This window comes from Bufo bufo, chromosome 6 (genome assembly GCF_905171765.1).
Source record: "Bufo bufo chromosome 6, aBufBuf1.1, whole genome shotgun sequence".
In the NCBI taxonomy this organism is placed as follows: Eukaryota; Metazoa; Chordata; class Amphibia; order Anura; family Bufonidae; genus Bufo; species Bufo bufo.
The window spans coordinates 364162722-364182917 of NC_053394.1; the positions used below are offsets into that span (position 1 = coordinate 364162722).

At 42.8% G+C, this 20196-nt stretch overlaps 1 protein-coding gene across 1 annotated transcript in view; it reads left to right on the forward strand.

Annotated features, from left to right (window-relative positions):
• Positions 1–20196, forward strand: part of LOC121003350 (lysosomal alpha-glucosidase-like) — a 74311-nt gene that overhangs the window by 38193 nt on the left and 15922 nt on the right. Inside the window, exons 5-12 of the mRNA XM_040435119.1 lie at positions 4872–4968; positions 5100–5219; positions 6007–6125; positions 7489–7620; positions 8539–8649; positions 9533–9646; positions 12217–12301; positions 18122–18239. Of these exons, the coding sequence (XP_040291053.1) occupies positions 4872–4968; positions 5100–5219; positions 6007–6125; positions 7489–7620; positions 8539–8649; positions 9533–9646; positions 12217–12301; positions 18122–18239 (896 nt within the window). The remainder of the gene's footprint in view (positions 1–4871; positions 4969–5099; positions 5220–6006; positions 6126–7488; positions 7621–8538; positions 8650–9532; positions 9647–12216; positions 12302–18121; positions 18240–20196) is intronic.

The following is a 20196-nucleotide window of genomic DNA, read 5'->3' on the forward strand; positions in this document are numbered from 1 at the left end:
GGAGAGATTTTCCTCGTCTTTGTCTACCATTTGGCAAAAGATTCAGAGTAATCTTAAAAAGATGAGTGAGAGGTATAAGCGTGTGGCTGATAAGAGACGTGTGCCTGGTCCGGACCTGAATGTGGGTGATCTGGTGTGGTTGTCTACTAGAAACATTAAGTTGAAGGTTCCCTCCTGGAAATTGGGTCCCAAGTTTATTGGGCCTTATAAAATCTTGTCAGTCATCAATCCTGTTGCCTTCCGTCTTGATCTTCCACGGGTTTGGAAGATACATAATGTATTTCACAGATCTCTCTTAAAACCATATGTCCAGCCCACGGTGCCCTCCTCTTTGCCTCCTCCTCCGATTTTGGTTGATGGCAATCTGGAGTTTGAGGTTTCCAGAATTGTGGACTCTCGCATGGTCCGCGGTTCTCTTCAGTACCTCGTTCATTGGAAGGGTTATGGTCCTGAGGAGAGGATGTGGGTTCCGGTCTCGGAAATTAAAGCCACTCGCCTCATCAGGGCATTTCATAGGGCTCATCCTGAGAAGGTGGGTCCTGGGTGTCCGGAGACCACCCGTAGAGGGGGGGGTACTGTCACTACCAGAGCTTTGGGACGTTCTCACAGCTCTGTTTCTCCACCCCTGTGATGATGTCACTACTAGAGCTGGGAGGAGTTCTCACTACTCTGTTTACTTTTGGTTTCTTTCACCACAGCTGTCCTTCATGTGTTTGATTTCCCTCTCTTTATATCACCCCTCCTCCTATGATAGGATGTGGATTATAGTTCTCACTTCAGTTGTAGCTCTGGCTTTAGTTTCTTCACTTGTAGCTATCAGTTCACTGGACCTGTGTTCTGCTGCAGCTAGCACTCCGGATATTGCCAGCCTGTCCTTGGATCCGTCTTCTCTGCGGCTGCAACATCTTCAGCTAAGTGTGCAGACATTGTTGTGTTCCTATTTATTTTCTGACTGGATCTGAGGTGGCCACGGTTCCCTCCATATACTGAGTAGGGCACTGGTGGCCGTGCCCCTTCCACTATTGTAGGGGTTACAGGGGTCATTAGTCTTAGGCACGTGGGCATGCCTCGTTCCGCCATTTGGATCCGGGCATGTGCTTTAGCAGAATAGGGAGAGCGTTGAGGGTCGGACAGGGGTCACCCTTTATCCTCCCTAGTTCTGGGTCCAGTCAGTAGCTCTGTACTGTGTATTACTATTGTTGCTCACATACACCCGTGACACCCGGGGCTGTCTAACCAACTTGGGCAATAATGGGCAACTAAACCAGTTCTACTTTACACCAGTTTGATAAATTACCCCAAATGTTCCTATAGTGTCCACAGCAGCTATAATGTCCCCTAGAGTGCCCCGAGTAATAATACCACCCTCTATTGTGCTCCAGGCAATAATCCCTGTATAGTGTCCCCAAAAATAATAGAATTACCCCTACAGTGCCTCCCTAATAGCAACACCCCCATATAGTAATTTCCACCACACTGCCCCCACATAGTAATCCCCCCCATAGTAATTTGCCACCACACAGTAATTTCCCCCAAACTGCCCCCATATAGTAGTTTGCCCCCACACAGTAATTTCCCCTACATAGTAATTTGCCCCACACTGCCCCTACATAGTAATTTCCCCCACACTGCCCCCACATAGTAATTTCCCCAACACTGCCCCCACATAGTAATTTCCCCAACACTGCCCCCACATAGTAATTTCCCCACACTGCCCCTACATTGTAATTTTCCCCACACTGCCCCTACATAGTAATTTGCCCCACACTGCCTCTACATAGTAATTTCCCCCACACTGCCCCCACATAGTAATTTCCACCACATAGAAATTACCCCCACACTGTCCCCACATAGAAATTACTCCACACTGCCCCACATAGCAATTTGCCCCACATAGTAATTTGCCCCACATAGTAATTTGCCCCCACATAGTAATTTGCCCCCACACTGCCCCCACCTAGTAATTTCCACCACACTGCCCCCACATAGCAATTTCCCGACACTGCCCCCACACAATAGTTTCCCCCACATAGTAATTTGTCCCAACATAGCAATTTACCCACATAGAAATAACCCCACACTGTCCGCACATAGCAATTACCCCACACTGCTCCCACACAATAGTTTCCACCACACTGCCCCCATATAGTAATTTTCCCCCACATAGCAGTCCCTCCCATAATAATTTGGCCCCACACAGCTCCATATAGTAATTTGCCCCCACATAGTAGTCCCTCCCATAATAATTTGCCCCCACACTGCCCCATACAGTAATTTGCCCCCACACTGTCCCATATAGTAATTTGCCCCCACATAGTAGTCCCTCCCATAATAATTTGCCCCACATAGTAATTTGCCCCCACATAGTAGTCCCTAGTCGCCTGTGCCGGGATTTCACTACCGCATAGGCCTCAGGCCTACTAGGCCTTAAGCCTATGGCGGTGATAGGCGACGGGACAGGTAGCTATGCGCTTCCGTGCCCCGACGCAGTATGTGGGCGTTCGGGTCGGCGTTGGGCCCCCCAGCGGTGCTGGGCCCGGGGATGCCGACCCGAACGTCCCTATTGTAATCCGGCACTGGGGCTTAGTCAATCGCTAGCCACAGCGGTGTGCCACTATGGTCAGTGATTAGCTACAGCATCACATGTCCATGTCGAGAGGGACATGTCACCTGTGTGGCACGTGATCAAGTGGCATGCCGCACAGATGACATGTCACTACTGTAGACAGTGATTGGCTGCAGCAGTCACATTACCCGTGTCATAACGTTTGATAACACAGGAAGACCTGGGATCAGTGGGGCAGCGATGGAGCCTGAACTCGGCCATCTGTGAAAGTCTAGCCATCTGTAAAAAACAAAAGGGTGAACAACACCTTTAGTAGCAGTTAGAGCTCTACTTTTCAAAGATCTACTTTCTAACAAAGCTAGGACCAGCCCTGTACCTCACATAGATCCAGAGATCTCCCCATTTATTGCTCTGCTACATTTATATCAAGGGGAGTATCCATTCTGTTACTGCTAAGAGGGCGTATCTCAGCTCTCCCTATCACAGCTCAGGAGGCAGTTTAAGGTTGAAACTGAGCATGTGCGGCCATCTCAGTGAGCAGGACAAATAAATAAGAAAGAAAACAAACCGCAGGTTGCGCTATAGAGACATTTTATTGAATAACTCAGTGGCTATGCTAAATTTATAATTAACTGAAAAGTATTCAGATCCAGGTGCTGGTTTAAAAAAAGGAAGAATATTTTTCATGGGACAACCCCCTCAAGCCAGCATCGGGGTGATTGCCCCTCATCACTACTGCTGAATCATGTCTGTATCAGTTGGTCTCTTTCTCAGACTACTGTCCCCTCCTCCATATGGTTCTATCTGATCCTCTAGTGAGCTGGCAGCCGGTCTTTGTTTTAAAAAGACAAGTTATCACAGAAGTCAGATATATGATAAAGTTTCTTATATTCACTTGTATTACTGATTTATGCAAAGTTGTTTGCATACAATAAAAAGTGAAAGTTTTCTCCTTCCCTCTGAGATACATTCCCTCTGAGATTTTTTGCCATGAATACTTTTGATCTAATTTCACAAAGCTATACAAAAATAGTACAAGATAAAAAAAAATATGTATCTGGTGTCACAGCAACACAGCCTAAACTCTAGTACCCCAATCCTTTGCAGCCACAAATGTTGGTTTATAACACAAATAGAGCCTTATAAGAAACTTTCAACATTCTGGTTCATACTGTGAGGCAGTTACAAGCCTCATACTGTACATGATAGAGGTGTAGAGGGGGTGGATATTTAAGTCCACACCCCTATTCCACCACAGCTGAGGCCAGCTGGCTGTAATCACTGAGGGATAAGCCAACCCTCAGTGTAGGAGTCCAGGGAAGAGGAGATGACCCTAGAGAGGGAGAAGCCTGCAGAGGCTCTGTGTGGTCTCAGCCAGGAGGCTGTGTGAAGCCGGATCTCTCCCCCTGTGTGGGACTGTGTCAGAACCTGATACCCTGTTTGTGAACTGTGCTTTATAGGTGAGATATCGACGACACATGTATTAGGTAGAGCTCAGACGGGCAGGTGTTTATTTTGGCTTATGTTTGTGCTGGTGCTGAAGTGCCAGAATAAAGCACCATTTGGACTTGAACCCCGTTGTCTGAGAAAGAATCTGTCATCGCCGCCCTGCTTGAGAGAGCGATCCCTTACAATAAGAAGCCATCATCGGTGTCACATATGGAAACCATGGCTATGTGGAAGCTTGTGAGGTCACAGGCCATGTGTCTCCTAAAATAGAGGTGTTGGACTTAGGGCTTATGCACGCGGCCATTGCCCGGACCCATTCACTTGACTGATCCTCAATCCAGAAGCTGAGGTACGGAACCCCGCGGAAGCACTACGGAGTGCTTCCATGGGGTTTCTCTCCATGGCTCCTCACTGCAAAAAAAAATTTCTATATTTTTTTTTTGCGGTGTGGACGGATCACGGGCCCATTCAAATTGAATCGGTCTGGATCCGTCTACGGAATTCGCATGGATGTTGCCCGTGCATTGGGCTCTGCAAATTATGGTCCTCAAAGCACGGAACGGCCGATTAACGGCGGTGTGCATGAGCCCTTAGGCTGAGTTCACAATTCAGTTATTTGGTTTGTTATTTCCATCAGTTACTGTGAGCCAAAACCAGGTGCTGGTCAAAAACATAGAACAGGTGCAGATCTTTCCATTATACCTTATTTCTGAGCAGGCTTTACTACTGGTTTTGGTTCACAATAACTGATGGAAATAACTAGTCAAATAACTGAAATGTGAACTCAGTCTTAGTTGTATTTATATTTAACATTTTTGTATATGATTGACAATGTCTCCGGTTCTCACCCTTCTAGAAAGATGCGAACCTCTATGGCACTCATCCTTTCTATGTTGCAATGGAAAATGATGGGTTAGCTCATGGTGTGTTTCTGCTCAACAGCAATGCCATGGGTAAGTGTGTAATGTGTGAAGAAAAATATTTGATGATCAACTATTCTAATGAAATTCTATATATACAGTATATTCACTTTTTAAAATTCGGTATATGATACGTAAAATAATACTTATTAATATACCTCTAGATATCATACTGCAGCCTGCTCCTGCCTTGACATGGAGAACTACAGGAGGGATTTTGGATTTTTATGTCTTTTTGGGTCCTGAGCCTCAAACAGTTCTCAAGCAATACCAGGAGGTGGTTGGTAAGAACATGTATACTGTAAATGAAATTAAAAGTTGTGGTATCTGTTTTAATTCTGCAATTTTTAGCCTACACTCTTTTTACTCAAGGTGTACAGCCACATGGTCAGGTTTTTTTGTTGCCGTTTTGGAAGTCAAAACCAGGAGAAAATTCTAAAAAGAGAAGTTGTATCTGTCCTTTTTACTTGATCTCCTTTTATGATCCACTTCTGATTTTGGCTTCCAAATTTGCATGCACAAATCTGACCGTTGGGCGTACCCAAAGGCCCCTACTTTGAAACCCAGCACCATGTTAATAACCAATCTCTGTGTCCTGCCTGGCATTTAGAACTGTTGTCAGGGTTGCCTCACCTAAAATTACTACCTCTTGGGTAAGGCATTCCACAACTTAAAGTGACCCTCTGGTTCTGGAGGATATAAATGGGGAGTGCAAGGTTAAAGAGCCAGTGCTTCCTATTCCTTGCTCCCATCTGCTTTCACCTAAAATGCATAGTGTGCTTCCATAGTCTTAGATGATCATCCACGGCAGAGGCTGAGGGAAAAGTCTCAGACTACTGAAGCACAGTGAGTAGTTGGCACTTTGCTAAATAGAGGAACCTATTGTGTTGAGAGAGGACTTCTACTCTCCATGGGTTTCTTCACAAATTCCAGAAAGGTTACTGAGCTCCACATGCTAGAGGCAGTAGTAGTACATAGGCTAAACAGTGCTGCAAAATATGCATTATATATAGTGGGGAATAAATAAAATAATCTATGTTCTATTTTTTATTTTTTTTATTTTTATTTTAGGGCTTCCATTTATGCCTCCATTTTGGGGCCTTGGATTTCACCTCTGCCGCTGGGGGTACGCCACTTCCGACATGACCCGAGAAGCCGTAAAAAAAATGAAGGAAGCTAAAATTCCTCTGGTAACAAAATAGAACATTCTGTTTTTTAATAGCAACTCCATATTACACACGTATCCCACATCTTACAAACCTGGCCAGTCCTTGGCATTATCTGGGCAATATGCACGAGCCCGATAGCCAAGCTCATCTTGGGTAACAGTAGATAAGTTATTTTATTGCATAATGCCGAAACTGACGGTTGTAGCATTTTTGGAAAGCCAAACCCCAGATACATAAGGACATGCTGATACTTTCAGGTTCCCTTTAATACCGATCACCTTTCTACGTAGCACTATAGAATGTTAGTAGGAGTTTTCTGAGGATGGCCCTAGATTTTTAACGCTACAAATGGTAGGAGCCTTGTTCCTGTGCAGCCCATGTTGCCCATGATATTGAAGGCATAGAGTTAGGGATCCTGTGAGCAGGATCCAGATGTTCAGTAACAAGAAGGTGACAAGATGAGCACCATATAAAAAATTTGTTCAAGAAGGAAACACATGCAAAGTCAAAACTAGGGATCATTAGGACTTGAACGTAACTATATCAGAAACTAATTACAGGACCAGTAACCATGACCCATGCTTTAGATCAAGGATCATGCTGAGACAGGAATCTAATTCAAGGGGGATCTGTACTTAGTGTAAGAAGGTACAAGGAATCATCGTTGATGATAGGTACGTGTCACCAAGGTTCCTGGCCTTGGTGGAGTTAGAGATGTTTTTTATGTGTCAGCAGCAGTTGCTGTTTGACACCTTGGTCACCATGGCTGTAATAGCTGACCTGGAATGGCTCCTACTGGGAGTAGTCAAAGTACTGGGTGGGTGACTACTCCCCATGTTCCAGGCCGGGTTTTGACAGGTATAAAACCAGCCAGCACTGCCAGGTGGAGAGGATTACCTCCATCTGACAGTGGAGCTCAGGAGGTCTGTGTGCTGGGATCTGAGGCCTGTGCTGGGCTGGTGAGCAGAGACCCGTGGGTCAGGGGAACAGGCCGTCTAAAGCCTGTGTTTGAACTTTCTGAGGCACTGAGGCAGAACTGCCACCAAGGTGACTTTTGTTATGTTAACTTGCCATTGGGTGTGTTGTAACACCAACACTGCAAAAGTGATGTTTTGTTTTTGGCATCATGTGTGAATAAACACTGAAGTTTGAATTACGAACTTGTATTTTGCCTCTGTACTGTGCCTGCTTATCCTAACTACCAGAGCGAATCCCAACATTAGCTATGGGGTCTGTTCAGATGAAGGTAAATATGGTAATCCTTCTGCTACAAAGAGCAGGAGGAATGTAGGATATTGTTTTTACTAGTGAACCAGTATATCATCATTCTGCAATCAGGTCTGTTCTGTACTTAATATGCAGGTATCTGTTCAATATTTCCTAGGAGGTGCAATGGAATGACATTGATTATATGCACGCATACCTAGATTTCACTTATGACCCAGACCGCTTTGGAGATATGCCAGAAATGGTGAATGAGTTCCATCAAGATGGAATGAAGTACATCTTAATTGTGGTAAGGACAGCATGCTATGAGAAATAAAAATAAAATAAAATCTTAGGTTTTACTGTAAATTCGCCCACTCAGAAGGTTCTTTATGGGGACACTGTCTCAGAGAGGTGGACGCTGAGTCTTGCAGGTAAGAAATTGCCCAGAGTTTCCTAAGAAGAGCTGTCTAAGCAGGGTACTGTACCATGAAACTCTTGGGGGCTTTCTCCTTGTGGAGACGCCACTTGGTGTGAGAGGCAATGCTCCCTGGGAAAAGGTATACAAAAATTAGTTCTTCTGTAGAAGGAAGAAACCGTATCTCTAATGTCATCAACCAATGGTAGATATTATGGACAGAACTATACCTATAGCAGCCATAGCACTTGCTATGGGGCCCAGAGGTGGGGCAAACCCAACCAGGTGCAAGAACATCATACTTTTTTGAGGGGAATAACCATATAGTGTCTTTTTGCTATAATGTGGGACCTGCACCTATCTCCAGAACCGGCACCAAAAAGTAAAAGAGAGGGCATGTACAGCTCCCCACTCACTTCAGGGGTCCCATTCTGTAGAGAGGTGGGACTCGCACCTATCTGACATTGATAGCATATCTTAGTGATATGCCACCAATGTCTCAGATGAGACAACTCCTTTAAAGAGTCTTGAAACATGACTTGGGATATCGGCCAAAGCAGAATCTCCACCAAAAGGAAGAGCTGTCCATCTGTAGACAGCAGTTTTGCCCCTTGTTAGTACTGAGCAGGGTACTGGATGAGATAACTTTCTGGTGGCTTTCAGGGGGAAAAGGGGGAGTGATATAAGATTTATTTAAAAAATGCAGAGGGCGTGGGGCTTTGGATTAAAGATAACTATAGGGAAATATCCTTATGTTTATTATATGATTTTTCCTTTGTGAACACCTTTATATATATTTATTTGTATTAGGAACCAGCTATTGGCCTTACTAGCCCCAAAGGAAGTTATCAACCTTATGAAGATGGACTGAAGAGAGGAGTTTATGTCACTAATGCAGATGGCAAGCCACTTGTAGGCAAGGTATAATATAATTTATGTTTTACAGCTTCATATCTGATATTATGTTACTGGGTAAGCACTGTTTGACATGATATTTCATTTACTGAAAAAATCACTATGAAAAATATAAAATGTTTGCTTTAATTAACTTTAATTGACTTTCAATCAAGCAAGGGGTGGAAGCACTGAACGGTGTAATAGTGGAGTGATTGTGCACCAAACAGAGTAGCCTGACCACAGCATCTAAATGGCTTTTCCTGTGAGTGATGGGTCTACTGAAGACTGAAAGTCCCCCCCACACTGAGATCACGGGAGGCTGGAGCTGTTCGGTTCCTATGTCAGCCTTGGGCTTTCTGAAGTTCCTAATATAGTGATTCTAGCATAGGCTATAATAGTAAATCATTGCAGTCTATGGGAGAAGCAACCAGACGACAGCATGTTAAAGTTCCCGGAGGGAACTTAAAATAAGTGTATAAAAAAGTAAAAAGAGTTTTTAAAATATAACAAATTTAAAAGATATAAAAATTCAAATTAACCCCCATTTTAAAAATTAACAAAAAATACATATCATCAACATTGCCATGTTCCAGATGCCCGGAATATTAAACTATAAATGTATTTATACTGTACGGTGAATCACGTAACAGAAAAAAATAATTATGGTTGATTTGCAGTTTTTTTGTCGATGGACTTCCATAGATCTGATACTGAAGATCTATCCTGAGAATAAGTCATTAATATCTAAGCACCAGAAAACCCATTGAATGCTAAGGCTAAAATGTTGACCTAAACATGTTATTTATCATTCATTTGCAGTGATACGGTGCTGAATAAGAAAAAAACAACAATTTTTTTTAATAATGTGTGACAAAAAATGTTTTTATTATTCATTTATTCTTTGTAGGTTTGGCCGGGACCAACAGTGTTTGTTGACTTCACAAACCCAGAAGCACATAAATGGTGGTATGATATGCTGAAGGAGTTTCATGATAAGGTGCCGTTTGATGGAATGTGGATTGTAAGTATACAAAGTCCCACAGGGGAGGCGCAAGGTGGAGAAGGGTAGGAGTGGCGATCCTGCTCCAGCACTCCCTGGGCCGGGCATACAATGGAGGGGTGTACCCTTTCTTTCCCTTGAGGCACACCCTGGTTTGTGGGTCTTCTGCCTGATGGTGGTGGGGGTGCCCTTGGTGTTGGTGGTGTTGTGGTGTGCAAGGCAGGGATACCTTGAGAAACATAATAGAAAGGTGGCTTCAAGGATGAAAACGGTTTTATGGTAACAAATAAACAGTTATTTAGTGAGGGTAGGAGAAAAAGTGCAAATGCATGTACTATTAGAATTAGGCACGAGACTAAACATTGCTCCAACAGTTTTTCACAGTTCCTCACTCTCTGAGCCACTTCCAGAATATCTGTGCTTTCTCTCTAATCCAGCCAAGGTGCGCAGCTCTCTCTCTTTCTCTTAATATGAGGTTCTACAATACCAAGCTGCGGGGTATAGTCCTTTAACAGACCAGCAGTCTGTCTCTAGGGTACGCCTGAGAGCTGAAAGCCTCTAGCAGAGAAAAATCTTGTGAAGCCAAAAAGTCTTCAAAGTGCCTTAATTTCATCTTTCATCTTATCTTCATATTTTTTTTGTCTCAAAGGCTGGTGTTTGACACTGTCTCCTCTTGTCCCTTGTGCTGACTGCTCCTGCTAACCCAATACTGCTTGCTGTCTGTTTGCTTCTCTTAGGCCAATTAACTAACTCTCTGGCTCAGGGTGGAACAGCCCAACCTTGCAACTATCACTATAACCCTATTTCTCCACATGTGGAGCCTTTAGTTGGAAATACACATTATGCTGCACAAATGCACATGTTAACCCCTTTGCAGTAATCATTGGGTCACTGCAAGTAGTAATGCATTTCGTTTTTGTATTAAACTTTCCAATGGGAGGTTGACTTATTAAGCCCTGAAATTAAAAAAAAAACACTGGCCCTGACTCATCAATACCAGTGTCTGCTACACCAGTCTTTATGGGGCCTACACTACCTGAGGAGCCATGTAATTTATGATTAGGCACAGGCCTCTTCATAAATTATCTGGCTCGTCTGGCAGTCCATAGATTTCAGTCATTATTTACGCCAGTTTCTGGTATAAATAATGATGAAAGAGCTGGGCCAATGGCCCCGTCTAAACTATGCCCTCGCCAAGCTCCGTTTTGGAAAATTGAGGAAGGTGGCATAAAATTCCAATTGTGAGTAGAAAAGTTGCAATGGTATTGAAAGTTTTCTATGCCAGAATTAGGCATAGGGGAAATAATACATTTCCCCCTTTATCTCTTAGTTTGGACCAAGCGCTATAGAGCTTCAGCTAGACAGGAGGGAAAAATATTAGTTAAATTTCCTGGCTTGGAAGAGCAAAATAGATGAGCATTTGTCAGATCATCAGATTGGCTGATTTGCAGCTTTGATTTGGTCATAAATCCGTTTAGATTATTGTTCAGGAGAGGAGGGAGGCCGAGCTGTCAGATGAGCTCTGATGTATGTGCTGTTTTTTTTTCCGGTCATATACACCAGATGCAATATGATCAGAGTCTTCCTGACCTATATAATTGGATGCAGGTTGTTGTATCTACAGATATAATATCCCTCTCCTTGTCTTACCACAACTGCTGGCCTCTCCATAAGGGTACACATGTCCCAAGGGAAATCTTAACGAGACAGGCACATGACAACCATAAAATTATTGCTAAAGAAGTAGCCTTGAATACTGCCAAAAAATTCTAGCTGTCTCTCTGGTAGTACCTTTTGGTGGCTCCCCTTTATAGACAACACATTTATGAAGCCTTATAACATATCATCAGCCAAACCAGAGACATGGATCTCTACAAAGGGCTGTTTTGGAGGTATTGTTCCTTATTAATGTGGAGTAGGCTTCTGGTTGGATGTGTGAGTTGCCATATGTACAGTATGTCTCCTAGAAGAGACTGATTCTTCTTCCAGAGATCAAGCTGGCAGGAAGCTCATCCGGAGGAGAGTTCTATTTTGCATATTTATTTTCTGAGGAAATATTGTCCTAAAACTTTACTACCAGCCAGTGTCATACATAGAGAAGTAAGGGCCCCATAGCAAGGATCAAGGATCACACAGGACAGAAGGGTTTCTGCCTAAATCCTTTTCAATGACCTTTGGGCCATTTTTCCACTGCCTCATTTGCTAAAAGTTGTTCCTTTAGAACAGTGGTTCTCAACTCCAGTCCTCAGGACCCACCTACCGGTCATGATTTGAGAATATCCCACAGATTGAACACCTGTGGTAAGTCCTGATGCACTGACACCAATCATATCACCTGCTCAATACTAAGGAAATCCTGAAAACATGACCGGCAGGTGGGTCCTGAGGACTGGAGTTGAGAACCACTGCTTTAGAAGGTAGAATCCTGACCATGTTTTCACCTCCAGTAGAAGATTTCCACAAGGAGCATCGCTGGCATCCGAGATCAAAATGTGTTAAAAATAAAGAACACCATAAAACACTATAAAGACTTTAATTATCACAGGATCTGATTTCTTAATTGCATCAAACTTGCACTTTTTTTGTCACAGGATATGAACGAACCAGCGAACAATGTACATGGATCTGTAGATGGCTGTCCGGATGATACACTAGAAAATCCTCCATATGTCCCTAGTAAGTTTCTACAAGTGAGATTCAGGAAAACATTGATTTCAATATCCTGCATACTGCGGAACGACACAAATAATGCATTCATTTATCAATTAATATTGTACACACATAGAGAACCATTTTACACTCTATGAGAGAATTTATGACGCCCCACACTTCTGGCTTCAAAAAGTTGAAAAAATAGGGCTTCTGTGACTTTTTGGGGTTATTCACGCAAAAATGTTGCAAATTTGTTTCCATTTTTACCCAATGCACTCCAGTTTGTGGGTAGGGGAATAGGGGTGGTTAGCTGTGATAATTAGTCTCACTCCAGATTTTTCACCATTTTCAAGCTGCAGTTTTGTGTACGGTCTGCGGAATCGAACAAACCTGATCTGGCATCAAAATCAATGTAAGTCAGGTGCTTTTTCACTAACAAATAAAAACTGGATCCGGCGACCACTGACTTGGATGGGATTCTCATTCAATCTTGAGTTTAGTTGAAGGAAAAACATAACAAAGAGATTCAGAAAGTTATGGCCTCTATTAGAGGCTTCTATTAGAGGCCTCTGTCTTTGTCTCATGCTTAGCCACCTTACGTGTTCTTAGATTAAAATTGCAGTCCTTGTTTGTTGAACGACATGAGTCTTTGGCCTCTGCCTGCATTGTATTTTTATTACACTGAAACAGGAGCAAAATAATAGATCGAAGACTCATAGGTGACCAATTTAAACAATACTTCATCTCCCTTTATAATTCAAAAGACAATCCTTCGAATCCTTGCCCCTCGCAAGAAGAAATACATTTATTCTTGCAGGCTGTCCATCTCCCTAGTTTTACCCTTTGCAACTACAGACCCTGTCTCCACCCATAACTGCTTCCGAATTGTGGAAGGCTTTTACTTCTTTTAAGGCCTCCTGCACACGACAGGTCTGTGCGGCGCATTGCTTAATGATCTGTCACTTACCAGTAGGAGGAGCTCCCGGCCGGTCACAGACAGCGCAGCAGGTAAGTATGATGCTTCTAATATTGTAATATTGCTAAGTAACCATGGAAACCAGGCCTGCAGTAGGGTCCTGGTTGCCATGGTTACCGATCGGAGCCCCAGCGATTAAACTGGGACTCCGATCGGAACTCTCCGCTGCCACCAATGATCGGGGGGGGGGAGGGGAGGCTGCTCACTGGCCACCAATGATATTAATACAATAGAGGGGGGGGGCGCACACTGGCCACCAATGATAATACAATAGAGGGAGGGAGGGGAGGCTGCACACTGTGCCACCAATGATATTACAATAGAGGGAGGAAAGGGGGGCCGGGGGGGCCGCACACTGGCCACCAATGAAAATAATACAATAGAGGGAGGGAGGGGGGGCTGGGGGGGGCCGCACACTGTGCCAGCAATGAAAATAATACAATAGAGGGAGGGAGGGGGGCCGCACTGGCCACCAATGAAATCAAAACTGGGGAGGGAGGGAGGGGGGTCTGCCCCCTCCTGCCTGGCACCCCCTGATCTCTTATAGGGGGCCATGATATGCACAATTAACCCCTCAGGTGCAGCACCTGAGGGGTTAATTGTGCGGATCACAGCCCCCTGTAAGAGATCGGGTGCTGCAAGGCAACAGGGGGCAGTCATGTACACAGTTCGTAGTATATTCTAACTAGAAGCGTCCCCATCACTATGGGAACGCCTCTGTGTTAGAATATACTGTCGGTTCTGAGTTTTCACGAAGTGAAAACTCAGCTCTGAAAAAGCTTTTATCCAGACGGATCTTCGGATCTGTCTGTATGAAAGTAACCTACCGCCACGGATCACGGACGCGGATGCCAATCTTGTGTGCATCCATGTTCTTTCACGGACCCATTGACTTGAATGGGTCCGTGAACCGTTGTCCGTCAAAAAAATAGGACAGGTCATATTTTTTTGATGGACAGGAAACACGGATCACGGATGCGGCTGCAAAACGGTGCATTTTCCAGAAAACGGCACAATGGCCACGGGTGCACACAACGGTCGTGTGCAGGAGGCCTAAGCCTCATAAAGCTCTGGACCCTTATGACTTTACAAACTTCTACTATAAACACTTCTCAGTTTTAGACATTTTCAACAAGGTGGCGCGAGAGGGTAGTTTCCCTCCTGAGATGTCAAGAACCAATATAGTTGCTTTTCGAAACCTAGTAAGAGCAATACTTCCCAAGCAAAATTTTCTGACCATTTCTTTCCTTAACACAGATAGTAATACAGTAACATAGTTTGTAAGGCTGAAAAAAAGACATCTCTCCATCCAGTTCAGCTTTTTATCTTGCAAGATGAACTGTATGCAAAAGTTCTCTCCTTTCGTCTCCTAAACATTCTCCTACAACGAAGCAACCAAGATCAGGTAGGGTTTGCAATGGTTAGCCAAGATTCGGATGGGAACAACAGGTCTATTCATTTAGTTGAATTTGGTGGTTGGATATCCCCTTTAAAAAATATTATATGTCCTCAATTTGGATCAAATTAAAGGCTGATGGAGCATAGGTCATAGAAGGAAGTGGTCTGAAATTGAAGGTACATTATTTGGGAAACCTGTTATATCTTCACTGAAGATTTCCTGTATCCATTACCGCCACAAATCTACGGCTCTTTTTAGCATTGTAGCTTCTATTAAAACATGGCAGTTGTTCTCTAAACATACCTCTATATTTAAACCTTGTGGAGCTTGACAACCTCTACCTCTATTATCCAGATATTTTAATACCTGATCTAAATCATGGGACTTGGGAAACTACTGGTATTCGAAAGATTACAAAATGTTTAAATACTCTCAACTCTCTTCTTTTGAGGATCCATCTAGTCAATTCTCACTAGCCCCTCTGAGTACCACTTCACCTCCCACTCAATGCCTGATTGACATGGTCAGGTAACCTCACTGTTTACTGGAACTGACGTCATTGGTGCTTGCGCAGTGCGGGTCTCAGCAGAGACAGCTTCATGAGATCTAATGTACATGTCCCGATGAAGTCTCACTAGCACAAGCATGAGGTTTTAGGGCCGGGCATTCAAATAGTGAGGATGCCAGTCCCTGTCAATCAGATTATGAGGGTGAGTGGTGACAGAAGAGAGGAGGAGGTACTCTGAGGGGCTAAACCACCCCATTGGTGCTCTGTCAGATCACCTTATTTGTATAAAAATATAATAATTATGATATTACAGTACATCTGTTTGCAGCATTTTATTCACCATGATCATCCCTACCTGGGAGTATGCCTGGGTTGATCATGATGAAAGATACTCTTTCATCTCAGCTATTGGTATAAGGCTTTGTGGTGGTGAAACAGATATCTAAAGGAGCTAGCCACTGGGAAACTTCCTTTAAAATACTGCTAGGTGCAATGGACGGGGTATTACCAGGGGTCCCTTTAAGGTGTTATGAGAGTTTTGCCGTGACGCCAGTTGCATTTCAGCAATGAGGGACGGAGTCCCCCTAAGTAGATGGTGTTGGTGGTACCCAGGTGTAGGAATGTCAGAGTGGGGCAAGAGTAGCCTATAATGTCCCTTTAGGTGTGGCTGTGCACATGTCACAATGCTCCTACATGGATATCCTGGAACCCCAGGCAATGTCGTTCCAAGCAGTGCAAACAGGGGGGAATAGTGGAGAGATTTGTAGAAATGATTAAGTCCAGACTTGCATCAGAGATCAATCTTTCAGCTTTGGCATAAGTTTTGGCAGGCAAACACATTCGACTCTTTACATCTGAACCTATTTAGCTTTGCTGTGCTAACTGGATTAAATAGAAACTTTTCCTTTCTGCTGAACTTTGCTGTAGTCTGGTCTGTCTTTATCTTTATCTAGGGAACTTTAGTCCTGGCTTGTAAGGATTGCAGCTTGAGCTGCTAGGCCCAGAAGAGCCGAAGGAGTCCTATGCTGGCTTGCACACACCCATCCCCTTGTAGGGGGTACTCTAAAACTAACCTCTAACTAGCTGAACTCCTCCCTCTCTAGAGAGGGGGCTAGAATGGAAAGCACATTCCACTCTAGGCAAAATGTTAAACAGTTACAAAATCAGAAATACAGATTCACATTATGCAGGACCTGGCAATAAATACACATGATGACACCAAACCAGCATACACAGATAGAAGCGCGTAGGAGTGGTAATGCCACTTTAGGGCGTTACATATGCTGGTAACTCACTCCTGCCCACATCACTAAGATTAATATAAAGGCTGTGTACACCATTGGGAGCAATTTTTTTATGATTGCATTGTACTGATTTTGGGCTTTTTTTTGTTGGTCTTTATTAAAATATTCAGCCATTCTGTCACAAAGGGTTAACTGTTTGTCTAGCTGTGTGAATGCTACTTTTTTACTTTCACTTTGTGGCGGTCATCTAATAAACCTCTAAAGTATTAAAAGGTCATAAACAATCATTTAAGCCACATTCTTATCAGTAAGAAACCAATCGAGCTATAATGAGAGAAATTCGAGATCCTGCTACTAGAGAAACTCCTTTCCCCGTTTCCCTGTACTACTCAAGGCAGCACAAAGACAGTGGTTCAAAATTTTGGGCCATACAGTATATGCATGCCTGGTGGGATTGTCCTCTTGTTTTCATATTTTGGAAAGTGGTGTTCAATCTCCTCTGCAGGCTGATGGGTCTTAATGTATCTTTTCCCCTGCTTTAGTGCTATGTTTTCTGGGATTGCCTGACCTCCCTAAATGCTTCAGTACGATAGTGGGGCATATTATTTTGGCTGCTAAATTAATGATAGCCAAATTCTAAAAATCTAGTACCCCTCTGACTATTAAGGAACTCCTTAATGCTGTCCAGGTTTCTTATGATATGGAAACATTTCTTTGCTATTCATACTCACACTTCGATGAGTTTCTCGCAGAACTGTGAATTGTGGGTACGATATAATAAGAATAGAGCTAGGCATTTGTTTAAGGGGATGTCCTATCTTTTCATTTGGGAATCTGTGCGCCTATACCAATATGCTGTTCTACCCTATAGGCGATACTTCATGGCCTATTTGTATGCATAACTTGTTTCATTATACTTAGGGTAATGTGTAAACTAACTGGATCCTGCAAAATAATTAGTTTTTCCTTTTGTTTGTTTTATTGTATTTCCCATTTTACGTGTTTACTGTATATGATACCACATGATCCTGTGTCAATCAAACTCCTTTTTGTGTAATCTTAAAACTTTTATAAAATTTTTAATAAAGATAAATGCTGAGGATACAACAGCTGGATGGCCTATAGGTCATACACATTAGGGTCCATCTGAGCATCTAACATATATGGTGTCCTCCTGACTTCCCCTTAATGGCATATTGGATTTCAACTGTCCACTTTTGTTCTCAGGGAGGTGTCTGGCAATAACTTTCTTCCCTCTCCCCTCTCACTACATACACATGCTTGGCTGAGCCGAGCATGCATATCTCTGGCATAAAACATATACCATTAAATTGATTCAAATATCCACCCCAACAGTACAGAACTGCTTGGAAATCTGAAAATAGAAATCATACACTTAAGGCCCAAGAATTTTCTGTATCACCCATGACCATTTAAGTTAAGCGACGTTAAAAAACAAACAAAAAAAAAAAACAACAGTCTAGTTTCTAATTCTGATGGGGAAACCACTTAGGGAAACTAAAATACTTTGGAGAAAAGCCTATCAGAATTTATTACATATAAAATAAATTGAAATATTAAAATGTTTTTATTAAAATGTTTTGTTTGCCTTTTGCTCTGATACAAACCACACATAAAGAATAAAAAAAATATAGATTTTTAAAATGTTTTACCCAGCTTTTATTAAACTGATTTTCTCTTTTTGCTTTACTTACAGAGGTGGTAGGAGGTGTACTTCGAGATACTACAATCTGTGCCTCCAGCCATCAACATCTCTCATCACACTACAACCTTCATAATATGTATGGGTTCTTTGAAGCCATAGCATCTCATGAGTAAGTGAAATTGGTTTGAGGAGAAGCTCCACTACACAGAAATGATGGCTATAACAATACCATGTGTCATTTGCCTGCAGGTTTTCACATTTTCAATTCCTTCAATGAAAATGCATAGTGGGTTATGATCTTGTTTAAACATAAAACATAAAATATTTGGAAATGGTGATATTTCTAAAATTATGGGAGGAATAATATAGGAATGGCACAACACCGAGCTATAAAAAATGATTCTCCAGAATTATGCTATGAGAAATGCACTTACAGTCATGGCCAAAAGTTTTGAGAATGACACAAATATTAGTTTTCACAAAGTTTGCTGCTAAACTGCTTTTAGATCTTTGTTTCAGTTGTTTCTGTGATGTAGTGAAATATAATTACACGCACTTCATACGTTTCAAAGGCTTTTATTGACAATTACATGACATTTATGCAAAGATTCAGTATTTGCAGTGTTGGCCCTTCTTTTTCAGGACCTCTGCAATTCGACTGGGCATGCTCTCAATCAACTTCTGGGCCAATTCCTGACTGATAGCAACCCATTCTTTCATAATCACTTCTTGGAGTTTGTCAGAATTAGTGGGTTTTTGTTTATCCACCCGCCTCTTGAGGATTGACCACAAGTTCTCAATGGGATTAAGATCTAGGGAGTTTCCAGGCCATGGACCCAAAATGTCAACGTTTTGGTCGCCGAGCCACTTAGTTATCACTTTTGCCTTATGGCACGGTGCTCCATCGTGCTGGAAAATGCATTGTTCTTCACCAAACTGTTGTTGGATTGTTGGAAGAAGTTGCTGTTGGAGGGTGTTTTGGTACCATTCTTTATTCATGGCTGTGTTTTTGGGCAAAATTGTGAGTGAGCCCACTCCCTTAGATGAGAAGCAACCCCACACATGAATGGTCTCAGGATGCTTTGCTGTTGGCATGACATAGGACTGATGGTAGCGCTCACCTTTTCTTCTGTGGACAAGCCTTTTTCCAGATGCCACAAAAAATCGGAAATAGGCTTCATCGGAGAACATGACTTTGCCCCAGTCCTTAGCAGTCCATTCACCATACTTTCTGCAGAAGATCAATCTGTCCCTGATGTTTTTTTTGGAGAGAAGTGGCTTCTTTGCTGCCCTTCTTGACACCAGGCCATCTTCCAAAAGTCTTCGCCTCACTGTGCGCTCAGATGCGCTCACACCTGCCTGCTGCCATTCCTGAGCAAGCTCTGCACTGGTGGCACTCCGATCCCGCAGCTGAATCCTCTTTAGAAGACGATCCTGGCGCTTGCTGGACTTTCTTGGATGCCCTGAAGCCTTCTTAACAAGAATTGAACCTTTTTCCTTGAAGTTCTTGATGATCCTATAAATTGTTGATTGAGGTGCAATCTTAGTAGCCACAATATCCTTGCCTGTGAAGCCATTTTTATGCAACGCAATGATGGCTGCACGCGTTTCTTTGCAGGTCACCATGGTTAACAATGGAAGAACAATGATTTCAAGCATCACCCTCCTTTTAACATGTCAAGTCTGCCATTTTAACCCAATCAGCCTGACATAATGATCACCAGCCTTGTGCTCATCAACATTCTCACCTGAGTTAACAAAACGATTACTGAAATGATCTCAGTTTTTTTGGGGATTAAGTTAATTTCCATGGCAAAGAAGGACTATGCAATTCATCTGATCACTCTTCATAACATTCTGGAGTATATGCAAATTGCTATTATAAAAACTTAAGCAGCAACTTTTCCAATTTCCAATATTTATGTAATTCTCAAAACTTTTGGCCACGACTGTACACAAGTTTCTGTTTTGGGCCTTAGTGACCAAGCAATGTTTTTATTTTTTTCATTGTCATGTTCCAAGAGCTGTGACTTTTTTATTTGTCCGTCGATGTAGCTGGAATTTTTCAGTATTTTTACAGTGCTCACCTTGGGGGATAAAGTTTGAGATAATTGTAGTGCAGGTCG